This window comes from Manis javanica, chromosome 6, assembly GCF_040802235.1.
Source record: "Manis javanica isolate MJ-LG chromosome 6, MJ_LKY, whole genome shotgun sequence".
NCBI classification, from domain to species: domain Eukaryota; kingdom Metazoa; phylum Chordata; class Mammalia; order Pholidota; family Manidae; genus Manis; species Manis javanica.
In genome coordinates, this window is record NC_133161.1 from 90,294,382 (window position 1) to 90,317,338 (window position 22,957).

Here is a 22,957-nt window from a genome sequence, read left to right on the forward strand (position 1 = left end):
AATACTTTTGGCTCAAAGTATGCTTCTTCTTGCCTTAAATCCTGGCACTCCCTCTACATGTTTGAATTTTTTTTAAACCCCCACCAAAGCGACCTCCTCTAGGAAACTATTGTATTATATCATGAGCACTATATAATACACCCACCCCCTTCGCCTATTGTATTGTACATCTTAGCTTTTCACCCGCATGTCCTGTCTCTCCAACTAGACCATAAATAATCTCTCTGATGGCCATCACAAAGAGCCTTTCTCATAGCAAATAACTCATTCTTAATCTGTTTATTGACCATTGACACATCTTATGGTGTCCTTATGCTCTAATCTGTACTATCTTGTTGCTCCTCTGATGGCTGGATGTAATACAAGAGGTCAGACTCTTTGATTCTATTTGTTTTCAGCCGAAACATAGTATATGTCTACTGTATGTAAAACATAGGAACAGATCCATGGACATTCACAGAAAGGGAAAAAAGAAACAAACATAGTAATGAAACAGGATGATCATGAGATCCAGGGGTTTTCTAACCTTGGAAATCTGAAGGTAAAAGAGTCCCCAACTAGGAAATAATTCCTGTGCATGGAGGGAGTATCCACACAGAGGAAGGACACATTGGCCACTATGTTCCCCTTAGAATGTTCACTACACACAGATTTTAGTGGCTATATAAGGACTTGGGGAAGAGCAGGGTACTTGTAATCTCAAACCATCAATAAAGCTGAAGTACTTGCAAGTTTAGTCATAGAACAGATAATTTTTGCATAATTAGACCTAGCTGAGTAGTCCCTTCAGAGGCAAGGAGCCCCAGGAGCCAGAATCTAGCATTTCTGGAATAACGTGTGTGTGTGTGTGTGTGTGTGTGTGTGTGTGTGTGTGTGTGTGTGGTGTCAGGTTGGGACTTGGGCCCTTGGTGTGACTGAGCCACGGATGCAAAGGACTCTGTTGAATGGCCTGGGGAACAGAGCAGGCCAAGCTCCAGGTCCCTACCAGCCCACCTGTCCCCATGAGTCCTCCCACACACCCTGGACAAGCACAGCTTGGCAAGCTCCTACCATATTGCCCCCAAGTCCCTCATTCAGAACCAACCAAGAGGGCCAGATCTGAGGCTCCTAAAGTCGCTAGCCTCCTAACGGAGCATTCCTATATAGGAATGTACCTTAGGAAGCTGAGAAACCCCTTCTAAAAATTTGGGAGGCAGTCTTTGAATTAAATGGTTCACCTGCTGATGTCAACTATTAAAGCTGAGCCCCAACGAGCCTATGTGAAAGGAGAGCAAACAATCCTTTACCTTGGTGTCAAAGTAATTCACAGAACTCCTAATTACATATCGCCAAGAAACCTGTGAGGCCAGTGCCACCCCACTTGCGGTCCCTGGGTCTCAGCTGGAGTCCATGAGAACCCACACTGGAGGATGAACTCTGATAAGAGAGACCCTGGGAGAGAGGAGAGGGGGTTGTGATTCAGGGTCTGAGTGTGCTTGGGGGTTCTACAAGGACTTGAGATCAACTGGAAGATACAGAACAGCTCTAAAAATGATTTAGGGTGGCTTTTTTGTGGATTCTCTACTCCCTTGGGAATCAGAAGCCATCTCCCAGTGACTATTTACCTGATGGTGTGACAGTGCTCAGCTCCCCGATTTTCCCATGATACCAGGAAACTTTGTATTTTTGTCTGTAGTCAGTCATTGCTCACAGTTAAATCTCCACCCAACACTCACACACACACACACACACACACACACACTGTACTTTCAGTTTGAGCCAGTGAAATTTTGAACCTTTTTTGAATGCTCTGAAAATATAGAAAAATGTCACAGTAAGATAAGGAAGTGGGCTACCAGACCTTGTCTTTGAAAATGTCCCCTAGATCACTAGGTTTCTCTTCCCTATCCCTCAAATACCGCATAAGAACAGGGTCCTTTTGAATTCCCATGGGTGAAATATAATCGAATGAGCTTTTCAGGTCTAAGGGGTGTAATCTGGCTCTTAAAAATTTTCCTACCAGGCTGTTTCTCTAATACCGTGGTTATCAGGCCTTTTCTTATATTTAGAACTAGCTAGAAAAATAGTTCTACAAGTCCTGAGACGCTGTTATGTCTCAGGAATGTGTATTTTTTTGTTTGGCTCCTCTTAATCTTAAATCATTTCAGGATCTTGCAATTTTTTAAAAATTAGGTCAAAGAGTAAAAAAGTATATATGGTAAACATTGCTCACTCTGGTGCTTCTCTCTCTGCTATAACAGGAAATGCATTTCTGACACTTTTGAAATGAGTGATCACACATATAATCAACTTGGTTAAAACTTCCTTCCTGGTAACTGCAGCACTTCCTCTGCATCTGGATATGAAGGGAGACACAGAAAAGCGGAAGGGTTTAGAGGCACCCGGGGTAGGTTTGCATTTGTTTTGTTTCCAAAAATTAAACAAATGCTCCTTCAGCATCACCTCCGCTGCTTTATCAGGTATTACTTCCTTCTATTTTTTGCCCTTTGTTGGGTCTGCCTTGGAATAGTGACACTTCCTTCTCGGCTAGAATATTTGTATCTGGAACTGTTGTCGGTTCTTGAGATGACACTACCACTGACTGTCTCTGTTTCATTGTCTAGTCCAACCTGTGTGTGTGGATCTCCACGAGGTTCCGGCAGGAGCTCTGCAGGTGCATCAGCCCTTCTTTTGGTTTTGTTTGGGAGGAAGCGGGAGGGCCGGGGCGCCTGCGCCGGCCAGGCTTCACGCTCTCACAAGGGCGTGCTTAGTGATCACTACTGTACTGAACACTGTTTCTAACGTCTTCTCGTGAAAGGAGAAAGCTTCATAGCCTCAGCCATGAAGGAAAGCAGTGAGTATTTACTCAGCCTGTTTTCTTCTGCATCTGGTATCTTTTAAGATTTTTGCTATCGCTGAGGCAGAAGTTACTGCTGTGAATTTGTCTGATGCCTAAATTTGGTCCTATTTCATTTCATGTTAGTATCAGTATTAATATATCTTATCATTCTCTTCTTTGCTAGTTATTCCATAATATGGCAACAGACCAAACAGTGAATGTTATAAGTGGGACAGCCAGCTTCATATATTTACTAAGTATAACTTCATAATATTTTAAGAGAGGGAATATTGACTTCCTTTTAGTAAGGTTAAGCCAAGATATGAACAGAAGTTCAGAGCTAGTGACACTTGTCTTTCTTATCTTTTAATCAAACTCTCCTCTTTGGTATATATAATATGCTCCATTATTTCTTAAGGAAGTAAGTAGTTAGAGTCTTTAACGGTCATTTAAGAGAGTAAATAACATTTTCTGAAACACTAATTTTTATTTCAATAGCTGATTCTTACTTAGAATATCTTACAATACAGTGGTGCTAAAGCTTAAAGTCAAAATACCTTCTTCATATTTTGATTTTAGTATTTTTAGCATTTCAATAATTATTTGAAGAGTGTCTTACTGCAGTATATCATTTATACTTAAATGCTTTGTGCAGGGTAGGTACTTACCAAAGATTTGTGGAAAGAGTGGATAAGTTGATGAGAATAAATTTGTGAGTTCCCATTAGAGAGATGAAAATATTAGAGCAAAAAAGAAGTTAAATAAGTTAAATAATCGATGGACGTCTAAACAGTGGGTCACTGGAGTCCAGAACTGCCTTCTTCCTGCAGCTTCTCCACTATCTAAGCATAGGAAGATGGAATGTTGATATAGTTAAAATTACTTGAATGTTCATATTGGTAGAGTACAGCTTTGGGAGACCCAGGGGAAGACACTGTCGTAACATGGCTATGACAGCCAGAATGTTTACACATTTCCTGATCCAAAATTTTAAATATCTCCAAATGTTCTTCACCAATTCTGATGTTCTTGAGTTTTACCAATGAAATGACTACCTTTCCCAACTAGAAAGAAAAAAATGAGAAAAGAAAGACAGGAAGCTGACTAGCTAGTAGATACTTGATCACAGTTTGAAAATAGAGAATGTGAAGGAAGGTTAGGTAAGATGTCTGGGTGCCAAGAAGTGAGAGACTGACTGAAGTGGAAATAAGTCAAAGGCCTGTTTTCAAAGTGAAGTACTTCAGCATCTCACATTGCACCTTGTAAACTAGGACTTAATTCTTTAACTGGAGTGTTTTACTGATCTATGCGTTTTGGTAGGCTTAACAACAATTACCACTTTGGGCCATTACAATATGTCAGACTCTATGCTATTTAAGTGCTTTACTTGTACCTTTTTAAAAACTTTTATCTACAATAAACTATAAAACTATCTTTTTAAAACTAAAATTTCAAACGTAATGAAAGTAGAGAGAATGAGAAACAAATCCCCATACACTCATTACCCGTTCTCAACAAGTATATTACCTTATTCACTCCTCACCCACACCCTCTGAGGTATTGCTAACCCCATCTAAGAGATGGGGAATGGGGCTCAGAGATTATTTAACTACCTTGTCACCCATATACTGAGTATCTGGGCCAGGATTCGTGGACCCCAACTCCAAAGCCCACATATCCCCGTGGGCACGTCACTGTCAATTCTCTACACCTCCTTCTTTTGCCGTCTCGCTGAAAAACGCTAGCAGAAAGCGTCTTCCCCATGACAAAGCCCTCTGTCTCCCTGCTGCCAGGTCGCCTAGGGCATGGAGCTAGAGAACTATGAGCAGCCGGTGGTTCTGAGAGAGGACAACGGCCGCAGGCGCCGGAGGATGAAGCCACGCAGCACGGCGGCCAACCTATCCTCCATGGAGCTCATCCCCATCGAGTTCGTGCTGCCCACCAGCCAGCGCAACAGCAAGACCCCCGAGATGGTGCTGCTGCACGTGGCCGGCCACGGCAACGTGGAGCAGATGAAAGCCCAGGTGTGGCTGCGCGCGCTGGAGACCAGCGTGGCGGCAGACTTCTACCACCGGCTCGGCCCCGACCACTTCCTCTTGCTCTACCAGAAGAAGGGGCAGTGGTACGAGATCTATGACAAGTACCAGGTGGTGCAGACCCTGGACTGCCTGAGCTACTGGAAGGTGCTGCGCTGGAGCCCCGGCCAGATCCACGTGGTGCAGCGGCGCACACCCTCGGAGGAGACGCTGGCCTTCCAGCAGCAGCTCACAGCCCTGATCGGCTACGACGTCACCGATGTCAGCAACGTGCACGACAATGAGCTGGAGTTCACGCGCCGCAGGCTGGTCAGCCCCCGCATGGCTGAGGTGGCCAGCCGTGACCCCAAACTCTACGCCATGCACCCCTGGGTGACGTCCAAGCCCCTCCCCGAGTACCTGTTGAAGAAGATTACCAACAACTGCATCTTCATCGTCATTCACCGCAGCACCACCAGCCAGACCATAAAGGTCTCGGCCGACGACACCCCAGGCACCATCCTCCAGAGCTTCTTCACCAAGATGGCCAAGAAGAAGTCTCTGATGGACATCCCCGAAAGCCAGAACGAACAGGATTTTGTGCTGCGCGTCTGCGGCCGGGATGAGTACCTGATGGGTGAGACGCCCATCAAAAACTTCCAGTGGGTGAGGCACTGCCTCAAGAATGGGGAAGAGATTCACCTGGTGCTGGACACGCCTCCAGACCCAGCCCTGGACGAGGTGAGGAAAGAAGAGTGGCCACTGGTGGATGACTGCACGGGGGTCACTGGCTACCATGAGCAGCTGACCATCCACGGGAAGGACCACGAGAGTGTGTTCACTGTGTCCCTGTGGGACTGTGACCGGAAGTTCAGGGTCAAAATCAGAGGCATTGATATTCCTGTCCTGCCCCGGAATGCTGACCTCACGGTTTTTGTGGAGGCAAACATCCAACATGGGCAGCAAGTCCTTTGCCAGAGGAGAACCAGCCCTAAACCCTTCACAGAGGAGGTGCTCTGGAATGTGTGGCTTGAGTTCAGTATCAAAATCAAAGACTTACCCAAGGGGGCTCTGCTGAACTTCCAGATCTACTGCAGCAAAGCGCCAGCACTGTCTGGCAAGGCTTCTGCAGAGTCTCCCAGTTCTGAGGCCAAAGGCAAAGCTCAGCTTCTCTATTATGTGAACCTGCTGCTGATCGACCACCGGTTCCTCCTGCGCCATGGGGAGTATGTGCTCCACATGTGGCAGATATCCGGGAAGGCAGAAGACCAAGGGAGCTTCAATGCTGACAAGCTCACGTCTGCAACCAACCCAGACAAGGAGAACTCGATGTCCATCTCCATTCTTCTGGACAATTACTGCCACCCCATAGCGCTGCCCAAGCATCGGCCCACCCCCGACCCTGAAGGGGACCGGGTTCGAGCTGAAATGCCCAACCAGCTTCGGAAGCAACTGGAGGCAATCATAGCCACTGATCCACTTAACCCTCTCACAGCAGAGGACAAAGAATTACTCTGGCATTTTAGATATGAAAGCCTTAAGCATCCAAAGGCATATCCTAAGCTGTTTAGCTCCGTGAAATGGGGACAGCAAGAAATTGTAGCTAAAACATACCAATTGCTAGCCAGAAGAGAGGTGTGGGAGCAAAGTGCTTTGGATGTGGGGTTAACAATGCAGCTCCTGGACTGCAACTTTTCAGATGAGAATGTGAGAGCCATTGCGGTCCAGAAACTGGAGAGTTTGGAGGATGACGACGTCCTGCACTACCTGCTGCAGCTGGTCCAGGTAGGGGCCGTTGGCATTACTCACGGAGCAGTCTCACCAGGGAGTTTGTTTGCATGTGCACAGGCACCCCATTCAGTTGTCATCGAATGCCCTTTATGTAGAGCATCACGATCAGTCAAAGTAGATCTGATGAAGCCACCTGAAAAAGTAGTAAACCGTTCCAGTTACTTTGTTGCTCTCTTTGCTGGTTGCCACAAGCCTTTGGAAGACATAAGTATTTTGCTTTTTAGGAGAACTGGACCTGTGAGAATACTTTTTTCTCATTTGCGCTATTAGTGATAGATTTGACTTGTTGAATGCTTCCTTAAGCCAAGTCACAAGAGATTTACATGCTTTTCGTTTATTACCACATTTAACTCTCCCCACAACTATGAGGGAGGTGAAATCACCATTTGCATTTTATATATAAGAAAAATGGAGTACAAAGAGTCTAAGTAATGTGATCAAGGTCACATACTTTGAATGAAGCAGACCACAATTCCCACCCAGGAGGTCTGACTCCAGGCCCTGCTCTTTTTATTGGATCCCAATATCCTGAATCAATCTGGGGTCAGAATAGTGTGGCCTAGAGTGAAAAGATCCTCCTCTGTGATCAAGTTTGCTGCAAGTCATAGGATAACATCTTATATCTGACGGGACCTTGAAAGCCCCTCCCTGTAGACAGGTCTAGTACCGTGTCTCTGCTCCTGCTCTCTGCCTCTTCATGGCTCCAGGAGGCTGAGTGATTTGCCTAGGCCCATCTAGGAAGCTGAAGAAAGAAGGAAGCACAGTTCTGCTCACTATAGGGGTTCTCAAATTGTATGGTGCTGCTTGACAAGGAAGAAGGAAGTAATTGGAATAGAAACGCTATTTTAGAGTGCAGATGTGTTCATTCATTAATTCCACAACGTGTCCTGAGTGATTTCCCTCCCTGTTCTGGGTGCTGGGTATGAGCAATGATCAAAACAGAGCCATCTCTGCCTGCAGTGTCGTGAGGAAGAGTGACTCTAAACGAATATACCGAAAAACAGATACTTAACAAATTGTGACCGATGCTTTGGAGGAAAATAGAGAGTATTATGAGAAAACAGGGGTCCTGGGGACACTTAATTTAGGCTGATGAAGACAGGGAAAGTTGTGTATAGGTGATGTTTGGTTGATGTATAGGTTGATCTTTAGGATTAGCCAGGTTAGTGTTAGATACTAACCTTGTAATCATTATATTTATAGGAAGGCCCTGGAGTTTTCTGATGAGCATTTTGGATATTCTCAACCTTAACCCTGAATCTTCACCTTCCCATTAAGCAGATACTCAGGACATTACATTTGGCCTTTGCTATCATCTATGCAATACGTCCAGTATTTTTCTCTTCTCACCAGTTCAGACTGGCATAACACTAATGAAAATTAATGAAATTTAATTCACTAAAGAATTATTTTCATTGTCATGTTCACATGTAAACTTTGCAGAATTAGAAAATGGATAGTATTCTTCTTTGAAACATTTTAAATGAAAGAGGTCAATAAGTAATATTAACATGAATTTGTGGTCACAAATTTGGAGACTAGTCATTTGTAAAACTATCTGAGACATTCTCAGATATGGCTAAATGACTCATTCTTGCTTAAAATGGTCTCCCAGTTGAGATCTGCATTGTCTTTACAGAAGTGAAACACAAAGAAGGCCGAAGAGATTCACGTTTGGGTTAGAACCTCAAACATTTCTGAATTGCGTACTGGCGGCTAAATAATTACACTTTCAGAATTAACACCTTAGCTGAAGCTATGATAGCACTTATTGGACCACACCCATGAAAAGCAACTTTGAAAACATGAGAATAAGTGAAATACTAGTATTGTCAATTGATCGTTTCCAAACTGAAAAACCAGAGGAAGAACTGGAAATCATGCCAAAGAAGCCTGCAGGTCATAAAACAAAGTGAAATGGGAATTTCTCCCATTCCTTGGGAAAAAAGGATAGACCCTTTCTATTTATAAAGGAACTACTGTAAGATATTTAATTTTAAGCCTCTTTGTTTATACATACCACCCACTTTATAACCCTGTGTATGCATCTGTAATAACCTGAACAATATCTGTTAGTCTTGCTGCCTTTACAATGACAAACAATTGTAGAGGTATAGAAAATACAGAGAATGATATAACAAATACCCATAAACCCACCAAGATTAAATTATCATTTACATTTTATTGGTTCTTTTTCTTGAGCTGGCACCTAAGTCAATATATCTCTATATTAGTCATGAAAACTTCTAAACACTATTAAAGAACATAAAACCAAAGAATTTTCAGACAAAAAGCTCTGTATACACTACAGCATGGCAAGCATAGTGATCACTCCATATGGATTGATCCAGGCCTGCTATTCATTTGTAGTTAAGACCTCTGAGGCAGCTCAGGGGGTGGCCTCTTGAACCAAAGCAAAGCGGTAGCATTATTAGGATCTACACACCTAACAAATACATTTCTTGTTACATGTACTGTGTCTCCACTGGCCATTTCTTTCCAGCAACTCCTCTAACCTTCCACTTACACAGCCCTCTCCATCTTTCCCTTCTATCCTTTCAATCAAGTAAGCCCTTAATGGAAGAAAAGCCCTCACCTCTTCCCATTTGAAGTTACCAAAAAGCAGATGACTGAATCAAGAGCTCTGGCTTCTAATCCCAGTCCTTAAGCAAGTGGTTCTTCTTGGCCCAAAGTGTTCTCGAAAAGAAAGGGTTGACTTAAGTGACTGGTAAAATCCTTGTCACCCTAGCCATGCAGACCCACTAAGACAGAACACCAGTTTTTCTCCATTTCCTTTTTCCTGATTAACCAACATAACATGCAATCCTACAAATGCCCATGTGTTCATCCTACAGGCCGTGAAATTTGAACCATACCATGACAGTGCCCTTGCCAGATTTCTGCTTAAACGTGGTTTAAGAGTAAGTACTTCCATTTTGATAATAGCGCGACATTTTAAAAGTTAGCAAGAGTTGACTGACAAACCTAAAGCATGAGTCACAGTAATTTCACTCTTCTTGTTGCCACTGTCAGAACAAGAGAATTGGTCACTTCTTGTTTTGGTTCCTGAGAAGTGAGATAGCCCAGTCCAGGCACTATCAGCAGAGGTTTGCCGTGATCCTGGAAGCCTATCTGAGGGGCTGTGGCACAGCCATGCTGCACGACTTTACCCAGCAAGTCCAAGTAATCGAGATGTTGCAAAAAATCACCATTGATATTAAATCGCTCTCTGCTGAAAAGTATGATGTCAGTTCCCAAGGTAAAGTGGCTGTGTTTTCTTGGTTCTCTTCCCAAATGCCTTCATCTCTAAATGCCATCATCCCTGTGACTTTTCTTCCTCTTGGAAGGCAAGTTGCTCCTTCCTAAAGGCAGCCAAGAACTCGTTTAATCTTCTATGTGTACAGAGTTTGCAAATTGCAAATTCTTCCTATAGAAGTTAACATTTTTTAAAGCTGATATTTATATATTCTAATGATGAATTTACAATAGACATTAAATTATTTGAAAAAGTTAAAAAGTGTTAAGCAGATGTAGAATGTATTTTTTGTATTTTTAAGCACAGTGTGCCCAGAGTTATTTCAAATATTTACCTTTTTCATCCCTACCTTTTGAATAATTTTCAAATTTTCAGTCTTTTAAAGTAATGAATTATTGGGAAGCTATTTTAAATTTGTTGTATATTTATATATCTTCATATGTAGATATAATTATATATAGTACTTCATAGAAAAATATATATATTATCACCTCTTCTCTGAAGCTATTTCTAATATCTTGTTCTCCCTAAGAAATTCTGTCCCTGCCCTCAGGAAGTTAATCATTCTTTCTCTGTATTCCCACAGGTTTTGGTTGATAATGCATTAAATTATAGTCATTAATACATCTTTCTGGTCTGGTAAACAGTATGAGTCTTGAAATGAGGAGAGAGCTCCTACTCATTTTTGTTTACCTACACCCAGCACTATGGCTCATAATGGACACTTAACTAATATAATCAGCCAGTATTTTTAACTTCTGAATAGTTCAAATTTCCACTTTTTCCCTTTGATTCTTTTCCAATACACCAACCAATAATGCTGTCTTCTAAAAATAATAATGATGATACTAATTTTACTTTTAAGTAAAAAAGGGAGACATTTGGACTGGCTGCTAGTCTATCTGTTAACCAGGGAGTAATTTTTAATTATGTATTTTGCTTTTAGAGTTTTGAGGCTGTCACATCATCCCCATATAACCTAACTTCCTCTTTTGAAGAGAATTTACAGAACCCTAACTGAGTTGCTTTACTATTGTCTCCAAATATCTGTTCCCCAAATCAGAGAGCAGTTTTAAGTTTTTTATGTTGGAAAGAGGACTACTGTGTTGATTCCTTAGCAGTCCCCTCAAAACATCCTTCTCTACCTTGTCTTGGTATCCCATATATATCTTCCATATTTCTGTCTCCTGTAGTAGTATGTATCCATGGTTGTATTGCTTTCAGTAACCCTGACTTATCTTGCCACCTCAAATGGTTATTTCCTCAAATACAGAAACCTCCCTTTCTCCTGCTCCACACCAGACCAAACAGCATGTTGTGATTTGATGTGGCCTCGGGAACTGTTATAGATAATATTGGTAATTTCTCGAACTCATATAACTATTGTTTGCTTTTGACAATTACAGTCATTTCACAACTTAAGCAAAAGCTTGAAAACCTGCAGAACTTTAATCTCCCAAAGAGTTTTAGAGTTCCATATGACCCTGAACTGAAAGCAGGAACACTGGTGGTAGGTATCCGCCTGAGGTCTGTATGTGTCTTTGTGTCTTGAAAATGTCTGTTTGTGCTTACAGGGCCCAGAAGTTAAAAGCTAACATTTCTCCAGAGCCAGTGAAGCTGGAAAGTCCCTGGATGGGCTTCAAGCCCTTCTCTAATCACTCACTACTAAAAGCCTCAACACTGGGCAATGGGCAATCTTTCATCCATTTTTGTTTTAAATCAGCTTTCTTAAGAAATCATTCCCATACAATAAAATACAGTTCAATGAGTTTTGACAAATGCATACAATCAAAGAACCATCACCACAGTCAAGATATACATTTCCATAGAATGTTCCAGGAAAACATTTCATTCCCTTTATGGTTAGTCCTTTCCTCTTTCCATCCTTCCTCCTAGACAACAGGCCTGCTTTCCATCATGTAGTTTTGTCTTTTCTAGAATTTCATGAAGAGGAATCATACAGTGTGTATCAGCATAATGCTTTTACAATTCATCCATGTCGTGTGTATATCAGCAGTCTGTTCCTTTTTATGACTGAGTAATATTCCCTTGTATAGATAAACCACCATTTCTTGTCCATTCACCTTTTGAGTATATATTTAGCAGTGAGACAGTTGGGTGTGTTTCATTTTAAAAGATACTCCCAAACTGTTTTACCAAACAGTGTACCATTTTATCTTTGCACCAGCAATGTGTGCAAGTTCCAATTGTTCCACATCTTAGCCAGCACTTGTGATCATCAGTCTTTTTAATTGTAACCATTCAAATGGGTGGGAAGTGGTAGCCCACTGTGTTTTTATCTGCATTTCCCTAATGAGGTTGTGAATCCTCTCATGGGCTTATTTTCCATCTTCTTCTGAGAAATACCAACTACCTTGGCACTTTTGTCAAATATCAATTGCATATATGTAAGACTGTAACTAGATACCCTATTCCATTCCACAGATCTAGAAAATATCCTTACATCAAAACCACATGCTCTTATGTTCAAATAGGAAACTTCATGTATGTGTAAGAATCTTAAGAGATATACTTCCATTAACCTTATGCCATCCTTTATACAATTTTTGTCATGCTTTTAATGTCTACATGTTATAAACCCAATACACTGTTATTTTTGCTTTAAAGAGTTAAAGGATTCAATATATTAAACTTTTTTGTATTTACTCACACATTTTCCATTTTTGCTACCTTTCATTTTTTGTATCAGTTTTTTGCTTCCACCCAGCATCATTTTTCCTTCAGCCTTTAGTATTCTTTTATAGTGAGGTCTTCTGGCAAGAAAGTCTTCCAGTTTTTGTTTGTCTGCAACTATTCTACCTTCATTTTTGAAGAATATTTTCTCTAAATACAGAATTCTAAGTTGACTTTTTTTTTTCCTTTTAGCAGCATTTTCTTCTGGCTTACATATTTCTGATGATGTGTCTCCTGTCATTCTTATCTTTGACTTCTGTACCTAAAATGTCATTTTCTTCCCCCAATGTTGCTTTTAAGATTTTATTTTATCACTAGTTTTCAGCAATTTGATTATGATGTTCATGTCTTGGTATGGTTTTCTTTTTGCTTAGTCTACTTGAGGTCATTGAGCTTGGGTTTGTGGGTTGATAATTTTTATCAACTTTGCCTGCATCCCCCTTCTCTGTGTTGTATCTGGAAACCACTCCCAGCAGTAAACTGGGGCAAGTGTAGGGCTCACCTCATTTCTTTCCATCCTCTCAGAGTGACAGTTCTACACTGCCTGTTGTCTAATGTCTGAAAAAGGTTGTTTCATATATTTGCTTAGTGCGCTAGTTGTTTATAACAGGCCACCAACTCCTGCAGCAGTTAAGTCTTGTGGATAGGAAGGGAAGCTCCTCCCTACGTGTGTAACTTTATATGCAGTGAGCAGTAAATTGGCCCTACTCTATCCACGGTCCTTCACTTGGAGATTGGTAGGAATAATGATATATTATTACAGCTTCAAATTGTGTTTGCCTTATTTAAAGACCATCTGACACTTTGATCATGGTGAATTCAGGAGTTTTGGCTAAAACACCTAATGCTTTGTATTTAGAGTGAGTGGCTGCTAAGCTCTTTGTCCCCCACCTTGAATTTATTTAAGCATTTGGCATTTTCTTTGGGGTGGGGAGACATGGTACCAGAGTGCTAGATTTCTACTTATTGCTGTTAAATTTCATCCTGTTACATGAGGCCTGTTGCATCTGATACTGTGACAATAGTTTCTAGACATTGCAGTAGTAGAACTCCTTTTTCAAATTAAACCTTGGGGGAAGACAAGTATATAAACAGATCACAGCAAAGTTGCTCTGTATGAAAGGGAACATGGGGTGGGTACCAGAATCCTGTAGGAATGTGGCATGTGGAGGATGGAATCTGCCATGCCTCTTAGGTACTTCTAAGGATTCTTACTTAGGGTTCTTTGGAACACAGCTTGAGAACCACTGGCTTAAGTGTTATAAATAGTATTTCCAGATTTGGTGACAACACCTTCTGTATTTATATCCAAATCATTGAAAATCATTCTCCACTAGGACTTTGTTCTGGTCATTTATAGAGATGCTTTGCAAAGGATTTGTGTCCATATTGGTGTAGGAAACATGTGACTGTTTCTTTACAGATCGAAAAATGTAAAGTGATGGCCTCCAAGAAGAAGCCCCTATGGCTTGAGTTTAAATGTGCCGACCCTACAGCTCTATCAAATGAAACAATTGGAATTATCTTTAAACACGGTGATGATCTGCGCCAAGACATGCTTATTTTACAGGTATGCTGCTGTTCAGAAACTTTTCTCAATGATTTAAAAAGAACTCCACAGTAGATCTAAAATATGCCTTCTAAAGACTCTTTCCCCATTTTCTCCTATTTTGTGTGATGAATACTGATTAAAGATGGAGAGCTTTCACTGGGGGAATATGGCTGTGAACCTGAGACGTGTAATCTAGTGAGTATCAGTTCTGTCCATTTCTGAGAACGTGCCTATCCAATATTCCCAAATAGCCAGATGCACTTCTCTACCCAATCTCTTTTTTAATACACCCCATTCCTGGCATGGTAACAGTGCATACAGATATAGTCACCCCCTGGCATGCACTGTTTGATATTCATAGACATATCTGTGCACTCACAAGAGCCCTCCTTAGATACATCACCTTTAATACACATTCACTTGCACAAGTTCAGGTGAATGATTTGGTAGGAAGGGAGAAGAAAGAAAATGAACAAGTAGGCGACTGGAGACCACGCAGTCAATTAGCAAGAGTGGACAGATCACTGGAGCCAAAGGCGAATGGTGACAATATCCGTGTTAATCATTTTCCACTCTCTCTAACATGTCTGGATAACCTTCACCTTCACAAATCCATGAAGTAATATTCTCCGTATTCTAGCTGTTGAATATTGTAGAGGTAACATAATTTCTAATATTTAATATACTTTATTAAAAATAGGCAAGCCACATTGATTTAAATGTAGCCTATTTACAAACTAGCCATGTTTTCATTTCTCCTTGTTTTTGTTTTTACTTATTTCTAATATGGAAACAATAATACTCTTTGCTCTCTTTTCAAGAATGGCATGTGTGTTGTACTGGTAGTATGTATTTAAAAAAAGAAAAATGCCTTCAAAATGTCCTAAAGTTTATTAACTTCCAATAAATCTGTAGAATCTTCGGAATTATTTAAAGATGGGTGCTTCAAAAACAAAAACCATCACTCGGTTATTCCTCTTATTTTGAGGGAAAGTCTGTATTTGTCTTTTATGTGCTTTGTGTTGTTGTTGAGGCACACTGCTTGGCAGATAAGTGCAAGTCATTTTGGCTTTCAAGGCCTTAATCTCTCCACCTTCAGAGTGGGAATAATAATCACATCCACATGACAGAGTAAATACAAATGATCGCCTTAGATCAGCACTTAGTGAATATTAGCTATCATATCATTGGTATTAGTGCCCAGGAGTACGTGATGGATAAGAATTTGTAAGGATGTTGGAGTAAAGCTTTTTTTTGTTTTTGGTGGTAAAATATACACAACTAGAGTGGTACATTTGAGTAGATGAAATGTGGCTAAAACCTACCCTCAAATAAATCCATTTATCCTCTCCTCGAGGGACTCAGGCACTAAAATCAACAGGCTCCCAAGGAAGGGAAACTTAAAAGACTGCAAGGTTGATAAATAAAAGTATAGTTGTTGCTTATATATTTTATGTTTACTCACACATTTTGTGTTACCAGGTAAGATTATTAGGTTTTTTTAAGGGATAAGAAAAATATATCAAATAAATATGTATTTATAACAGAAAGGTCTTTGTGTTTGATGCCTAGATTCTACGAATCATGGAGTCTATCTGGGAGACTGAATCTTTGGACCTCTGCCTCCTTCCATATGGTTGCATTTCAACTGGTGACAAAATAGGTATTTGGTTACATTGGGAGATGAATATACCACTCAGCTAGTTTTAAAGGATCCTAACTGCTTCAGTGCAGGCCTTTAATAACTGAAAAATTACAATCATAATCCATACAAAAAGAAACTGTTCGAAAGCTGCTAAATGTGAGTCTCGACTTAATATGGACATGTGGAAAATACATATAAATGTGTGATGTAAACCCTTGTGACTCTACATGGGAATGATTTTATAAGAACTTGTTCCTCCCCTTTACTGCTCCACCTCTAGACTTTAACTCATTCCATTACGTCTCAAACTTCCCTCTCACAAATTACATTTAAAAATAGATGACAAGATCTGTCACTTAATTTAATATCCCAGAATTCACATAATCAAAGCTATTACATACTCCACTCGTAGCTGCTTTTACAGACACTTAACATTTTCATCTCAATCAGGCATTTTTATTCAGTTTCCCATTTAAGAACTGTATAGAACCATTTCCATTTGACCCCATAATTTAAGAAATGAAAAGGCACAGGTTGCCAAGTGTGGAAGGATATGCTCAGCAAATAAATGCTTTTACTCACTGCCTTTCAAAACCAACCTCTCTTGTCATTCAGGGATATTGGAAGCATGTCCCACACAACTTCCATTTCCTTCTGTTTGCTCTCTTCCCCTTAAGAAAACCATAGCACCTGGAACATAGCCCTCTGTTTGAAAAAGCCCTCTGCCCTCCATTCAACAGAGACATAGCCGTTCCTCCGCTGGGTCAGGCACTAGGCCCCAATTCACATCAGACTCTGTGCGTCCTCCTGTAGGAATGATCGAGATCGTGAAAGATGCCACCACAATTGCCAAAATTCAGCAAAGCACCGTGGGCAACACAGGTGCCTTTAAAGATGAAGTCCTGAACCACTGGCTCAAAGAAAAATGTTCCATTGAAGAAAAGGTGAGCTCCTGCTTTTCCCCACTTGGAAGGTTCCTTACCAGTTGTCATTTATACGGCAGTCCTGGTTTCATGTTGTCGAAGGACCAACGAATGTCATGCCTCCTGACGTTGGGAAAGCCCTTTACTCCTGAGGTCTTGGGAGCTTAAGGTGCTCCCCGTGGTGACAGAGCACATACGTGTGAAACAGAGGCACTCAGTTCAGAACTCCATGAGCATGTGCTTCCCCTTTGCTTATCAGGCATGCTTCGCATAAAATTCAGTTGTGTGAAATAATTTGTTAGCACTTTTTGTGATGACTGACTTCTGTTGGTCAGCAAAAAATTTAGCTACCATGTGTAAATTCTTTCCTACCTGGGCAACCTCACACACCCTATAAAGTAATTTATAATTTACCACTGCCCTCTAATCTAAACAGTAAATTATGGATGCTGAAAACGTCAGTTCCACCATCCCTCTGAAGTCCATATGCTGAATCCTTCACAAGCTGTGTGGTCAGGCTGTTTGGCTGTCATGTAAAGTTCTGCTGCACAGGATTAGCACTTCTCATTTGCATGGTTAGCAGCCTTTTGGGGAGGAAATATAATTAGTAACATTTATTAGTCTGTTATAAGCATGGATCTGTGAACCTGTGCATACTTTAAGTAGTCATAGGCAAAACATATAGTCACCAAGGAAGAAATTTTGATGGGGTCTGTGTAGCTGTTGGCAAGTGAAACACGCTAAGGAAGTGCCCTCTGATTAAATTACCATTGCCCTTTGACTCAGGTTTCCTTCTTGTGCTATTGTGACTCATTAAATTTTCACCTAAAACATCAGTAGAGCAACCATCAAGTTGGCACTTAACAGCTATTACATTAATGAAATCAGGCACAACTCACTTGCTCTCTGAAAATGGTTTGCAGAACAGTGTCTTTGTGGAAGTCATTTATAATTGATTCATGCTGCCCTTTGTAGTTAGAACCCAACTAATACTGAAATGCATTTTAATTAGTTTCAGGCAGCCGTGGAGAGATTTGTTTATTCCTGTGCTGGCTACTGTGTGGCAACCTTTGTTCTTGGAATAGGCGACAGGCACAATGACAATATTATGATCACAGAGACAGGTGAGTATGTTTATTGCAGAGTAACTTTTTCATTGTGGTAAAACATACATAACATAAAATTTACCATTTAACCAGCCTTAAGTGTACAGTTCGTGGCATTGAGTGCATTCACGTTGATTTACAACCATCACCACTGCCCATCTCCAGAACTTTTTCATCATCCCCCACTGAAGCTCTGTGCCTTACCCCCAGCAGAGTAGTTTTTAAATGGAGGTTAAGGTTAGAGCACATATCTAGGAGTTGTTACTGTATAGAGCACTTGTGAGCACCCTAAAGAGGCCCCAGGAGTGAGTCATGGAAGAAGATGCCAGAAGTGAGACCGAAGAAGGAAAAGCCCAAGACTAGCTAAAAAGCCAGGACTGGTCCTATCCCGCAAGCTAGTAAAGATGGGCATGACCAGATGGGTGTCAGATGTTGCAGAGAAGCAACAAAAAGAACTCAGTGAGGTCCTAAGATCTGAAAGCTGTGCCTTCCTAACCTCCGCATTCCCACTGGTTCACTGTCCGCTCTGACAGTGGTCGGTACTGACCCTGATGAGTGAAATTTTTCCCTAAGAAATCTGGGCCAATTTAAGAGTAGAGTCTGGAAAGAACACCATATTGGGATAAATCGCTTTCTCCCTGTGAGCATCAAAAGCAAGAATGAATGTACGGAGCACACGATACAGGGCTATACAAATCAGAAGAGATGGGAGGAGTCACTGTGGTGGCGATTGTGACAGTGGTAGAAGTTGACCCAAAGGAGATTCAGAATGACTCAATTCTGTGGTGCTTTTACAAATTAAAAGGTGAATGCCCCTCCCCCACACAGGGGGAACTATCAGTCTATCCTGAGTTATGTTAAAGGCACAAGAGAGTCTTGGGCATAATGACGACTTACTAGCCAGAAAGTTTTTGATTTGTATTTCTAAGAATAATTCTGAGATGAGAATTTTTTAATGGCATTTGGCTGGCATTGAAAGAACACCAGAGGATGTCAAAAACACACTTGGTTCAAAGAGTGCTTTGTGCTTACTACACACACCTGCTAAGATGAAAAAAATGACAAGCTGATAAAACAGGGTAAAAATAGCTCTGTTACCCAAGATAGCTCATTTTCAGGCAACGTAAAGTATTTCAAGAAACAAACAAACCAGAGTGTTGTTACAAGAGCTTATGCCAGTGGGATGATGTCAGGCATTTTCTTCTCTTAAGGAAATCTATTTCATATTGACTTCGGGCACATTCTTGGCAATTACAAAAGTTTCCTGGGCATTAATAAAGAGAGAGTGCCATTTGTGCTAACCCCAGACTTCCTGTTTGTGATGGGAACTTCTGGAAAGAAGACAAGCCTGCACTTCCAGAAATTTCAGGTAATTGGCCTTACACTTGATTGCCTACTGCACATGCCAACTGGATGGTGCCTGCAGTACATGGCTGCCTGCCCCACTGGCTCCACCCTGGGGCCCCTCTGCCTCTGCCCACCTGCTTCTGGCCTGACCACCCGTCCTTCCCCTCATCTCCCCCATTCCCATCCTAAGTGCAAAATGCTGCTTCTCAGTAATCCTCGCACCTAAAACCAAACAGCAAGTAAACATATTCCCTTGTCAGGGCCTGGTAAACACAGAACCCCAGCATGATACTGGTACTGAGGAGAGAGCTTTAAGGAAGAGCACCTGGCAGGCAGGTTGATCTATTCAAGATCCCAATTTTACGTGTATTTTTCAGGGCTCCCAAATGATTGTGAGCTTCTCTTGACTTATCAAATGACCAACTCAGGGAGTTCTTGTTGCGCCGCTGAGTGTTTGTCTCCTTTTTGTAAAGGATAAGGCCCCTTTCTCATTTGAAATCTTATCAGCTTGACTACAGCTTCTCCAGGGAGCTCTGGCTTGTCCTGCTTTCCTGTGAACAAGCCCATCCATGGGTCCACCCATCTCCGTGGGAGAGTTCACATTCGACTTTCTCTTTCATTCCTTCCTGGTCCACACCTACTTTTGACTATCATATATTTCAAATACCCAAGGAGCAAAATTTTCACATTTGCAAATTTAGTAACTGTGAATGAACATACCTCAGGAAAGTAGTAATCGCTACTGTAATACATCTATTTACAAACACAAAACAGATCAACAGAGGCAAAGAGGGGTCCTGTCTACATTTGCCTCGGGTTGTCTTTAAACTGCCCCCTCCCTTAGTGCCTTGTAAACAGGGCTTGATTTACACTCAGCATTTTAGGAACAAGTCTTTTACCTGAGCACCATCTTGAGTCCCTGACATCCTCGGGAGATGGCCTGGCCCTCCAGTTGATTGGAGCAGAAACTAGGATGTTTTGTTTTAGGATCTGCCTTCTTGTTTGTTCTCCTGGCTGATTTTCGATTCAGTGATTACAGGACTAACCCTCCCACAGTTCCAAGGAGGGTTGTCAGAGAAACTGAGATCTCTGTGGCCAGATGGTCTCAGGGTTTTTAGTGTGTGCTTTTCTGTATAAACTCAACTGGGTTTCAGACTATTTCCAGAGATTTGACCCATTTCAGTTCTGTTTTTCTTTAAAGTTAAAAACACATATTTTGACAACTTCCCAGAAGAGAAAAATGGCTCTGCTAGAAAAAAGAAAACAAAAAAAACCTTGAAGAATTTGAATTTTACCATTTAAAGCAGGGGAAAATACTCCATTCCCCTCACCTGGAGGTAAGGTTCATCTGAGCAGCCTCGAACAAACATGGCCACAGCAATGCTGTTTAAAGAATCAGGCCGACACAGGGGTGACCTCCCTGACCGCGCTCCTTGTTGCTGGGTTTTTTTTTTCCTCCTTGCCAGCAGTTTATCCAGAAGGACCACCTGTCTGTCTCATTGCTGACAACATTCCTGCAGACCCTATAAGGCTGTGTCAGGCTCCAAATCGCAGCAGTACTTCCCAGTACTTTGTTGTTATTACAAGTTTCAAAATATTCTTTAATGAAAAGATTTTGGGTGTGGGAAGGCCAAGAAGAGGTCACCTCCTCCTCCACACAGCTTCTACTCAAAGCCACAGATCTTTGCAGGAAGGCTTTGTCAGTCTAATTCTCTTGGTCTGGAAGCATTTCTCCATCCTTTGCAACCAAAACTTGTTTCTTAAGCTATTAAAACCTTTCATTAAGGCAACATCTAGGCAGTGTGCACCACTAAAAACACACCTTTGTGAATGTATTGTACTTATTGTGTGTGTATATATATATACACACACATACTTATTATGAATTATATATATTATATATACAGTATATATATTGTACTTATTTTATATATATATACACACACACACATGTATGTGTTTTGGAGTCATGGCATACTATTTCAGTGCCTGTGAATATCTGCACTTTGAGCAGTAAATGTCACTGCAATTTGGCACGATGGTAGAAAGGATGGGCTTGGGAGCAGACAAACTTGAGTTTGAGCCCTGGCCCTGCTACTCAACCGCTGTGTTTGTGATACAAATTCCCTATCCTTTCAGGACCCGTTTCCCCATCTGTGAGGTGGCAGTACTAAAGACCTACCTCATGTGGTTGTTTTCAGGATTGTTTCCATGAAATGTGTAGTATGCTTAGCCCTGTGTCTAGACCACCGTGGTAACTATGAACAGTAGACTCCATCATTATGTACATCACAAAGGGTCTTTAAACTTTGAAAATTTATAAGCTGAGAAGACTTTTTTGAAATGATATCTGGAGCAGAACTGCAATGGATAAAACATGAAAATGTGGCAGTGTTCTGGTCAAAGGACAAGTGGCCTCTGCTGGCTCAGTCTCCCAGCCTGCCCCATCTGCACCCTGGGGTGCTTCTCCCCACTCTCCTCACTCAGGACAGGAAAAAAGCTGAGCGCATGTACATCTATCCACACTATTATACACATGGAGAATTTCTAAAGTTTCCAGTTTGACCAAGATGAGCAGGTTTTTCATCATTTGACTCAGACCTTACAACTATTTTGTTTCCTACCCTCTATTAAGCCTTCCAGAAGATTTTCTGTTTCAGTTTTGTGTTCCCATTTTAAGTTGAAATCCTTCAAGTGTAGGGAGCACATAACTCTCTAAATAGCCCCTCAGGATCTTGTATAATAAAGTTGCCATTTTTAGATGAGCTGGGAAATGTTGTATATATTTGCATTTTGAATCAAAGGTGTCCTTATTTCCAGAAAATTGCTTATTTTGCACTTGTAAGATTAATGCATGCAACACAGGTGAATAACCTGTTAGGAAGGGTGGAGAAAAATTGACCCACTTTTTTGTTATGGGTGAGGTAAGCCTTCTTCACAAAGACTTAAAAATATACCTAGCTAGTGGTCAGAGGATGCAAGTCAGGAGGACTGCAAGAAGAAGGTGCTACTTCCCATGGTAGATAGTTTAGCCTTGGACTATATTCATAAGTTATTTCTAGAATAGGGGAGAGTTTAGGAACAAGCTAGAGTCAGACCAGAAGACACATAACCGAAGCCTACTATTTGAACTCAAGAATATCTGTTAGCCTTTGGATAGCATCCTACATACAGGGTGCTGAAGAAATGTATTTCAGTGACTGTGTTGATAAGTAAATTCTCCTCAGAAAAATTTCTCCCTTACTGAAGAGAGAAAAAAAAATTATGTTTTTCCACTGGCAATTTAGAACCACTTTGCTTTAAATTTTACAGATTTAGAATAGATATTACATACAAATACATTTATATCATTGGCAACTGAAATTTGGCTTCACACCTATTTTTACAGAAGAATGTGGAGGGGCTTCGAATTTTAAAAGTAGTAAATGTTTCTTTTAAGAAAAGCTAGCAAAATATTTAAAATATCAGGAGGAGAAAACAACCCTTTATCCCATCTTCCAAAAATGACTATCAACATTTTAGTGTTTTCCCTTCATTCTATTAATTATCTGGTCTCAGAAATTCGTAAATTAGTGTGAATTTAGTTACAAACTGAACTTAAGAAATTAGATACAGTGTTACTTCCTTAAACTGCTCAGTGGCTTCTCATCTCTTTGAATAAAATCTAAATGCCTGGGCTTGCTTTGCAAGGCCAGTGCTTGGAGGCCTGACCCCCTCCAGCCTTACCCAAGTTGCATGCCCTGTATTCCTTACTTGGGTCCTGGAGGCCTTCCTCCACATTTTCCCCATTCCAGCTATGCTACCACTCAG

The 22,957-nt window shown here is 41.1% G+C and overlaps 1 protein-coding gene across 13 annotated transcripts in view; it reads left to right on the forward strand.

The window, feature by feature from the left end:
• The first annotated feature begins 2,322 nt into the window (after positions 1 to 2,322).
• PIK3CG (phosphatidylinositol-4,5-bisphosphate 3-kinase catalytic subunit gamma) overlaps positions 2,323 to 22,957 on the forward strand; it is a 38,076-nt gene continuing 17,441 nt past the window's right edge. For 4 of the 13 annotated variants that reach the window (XM_073239009.1, XM_073239019.1, XM_073239020.1 and 1 more), the window contains exons 1-11: positions 2,362 to 2,459; positions 2,604 to 2,833; positions 4,612 to 6,618; positions 9,480 to 9,545; positions 9,658 to 9,883; positions 11,287 to 11,390; positions 13,998 to 14,144; positions 15,699 to 15,789; positions 16,585 to 16,715; positions 17,707 to 17,818; positions 19,012 to 19,169. In XM_073239009.1, coding sequence (XP_073095110.1) covers positions 4,624 to 6,618; positions 9,480 to 9,545; positions 9,658 to 9,883; positions 11,287 to 11,390; positions 13,998 to 14,144; positions 15,699 to 15,789; positions 16,585 to 16,715; positions 17,707 to 17,818; positions 19,012 to 19,169 — 3,030 coding nt within the window. In that variant the 5' untranslated portion in view covers positions 2,362 to 2,459; positions 2,604 to 2,833; positions 4,612 to 4,623. Of the gene's footprint in view, positions 2,460 to 2,484; positions 2,834 to 2,937; positions 2,958 to 4,611; positions 6,619 to 9,479; positions 9,546 to 9,657; positions 9,884 to 11,286; positions 11,391 to 13,997; positions 14,145 to 15,698; positions 15,790 to 16,584; positions 16,716 to 17,706; positions 17,819 to 19,011; positions 19,170 to 22,957 lie in introns of those variants that run through there. The other 9 variants (XM_073239011.1, XM_073239016.1, XM_073239012.1 and 6 more) reach the window with 9 other exon arrangements.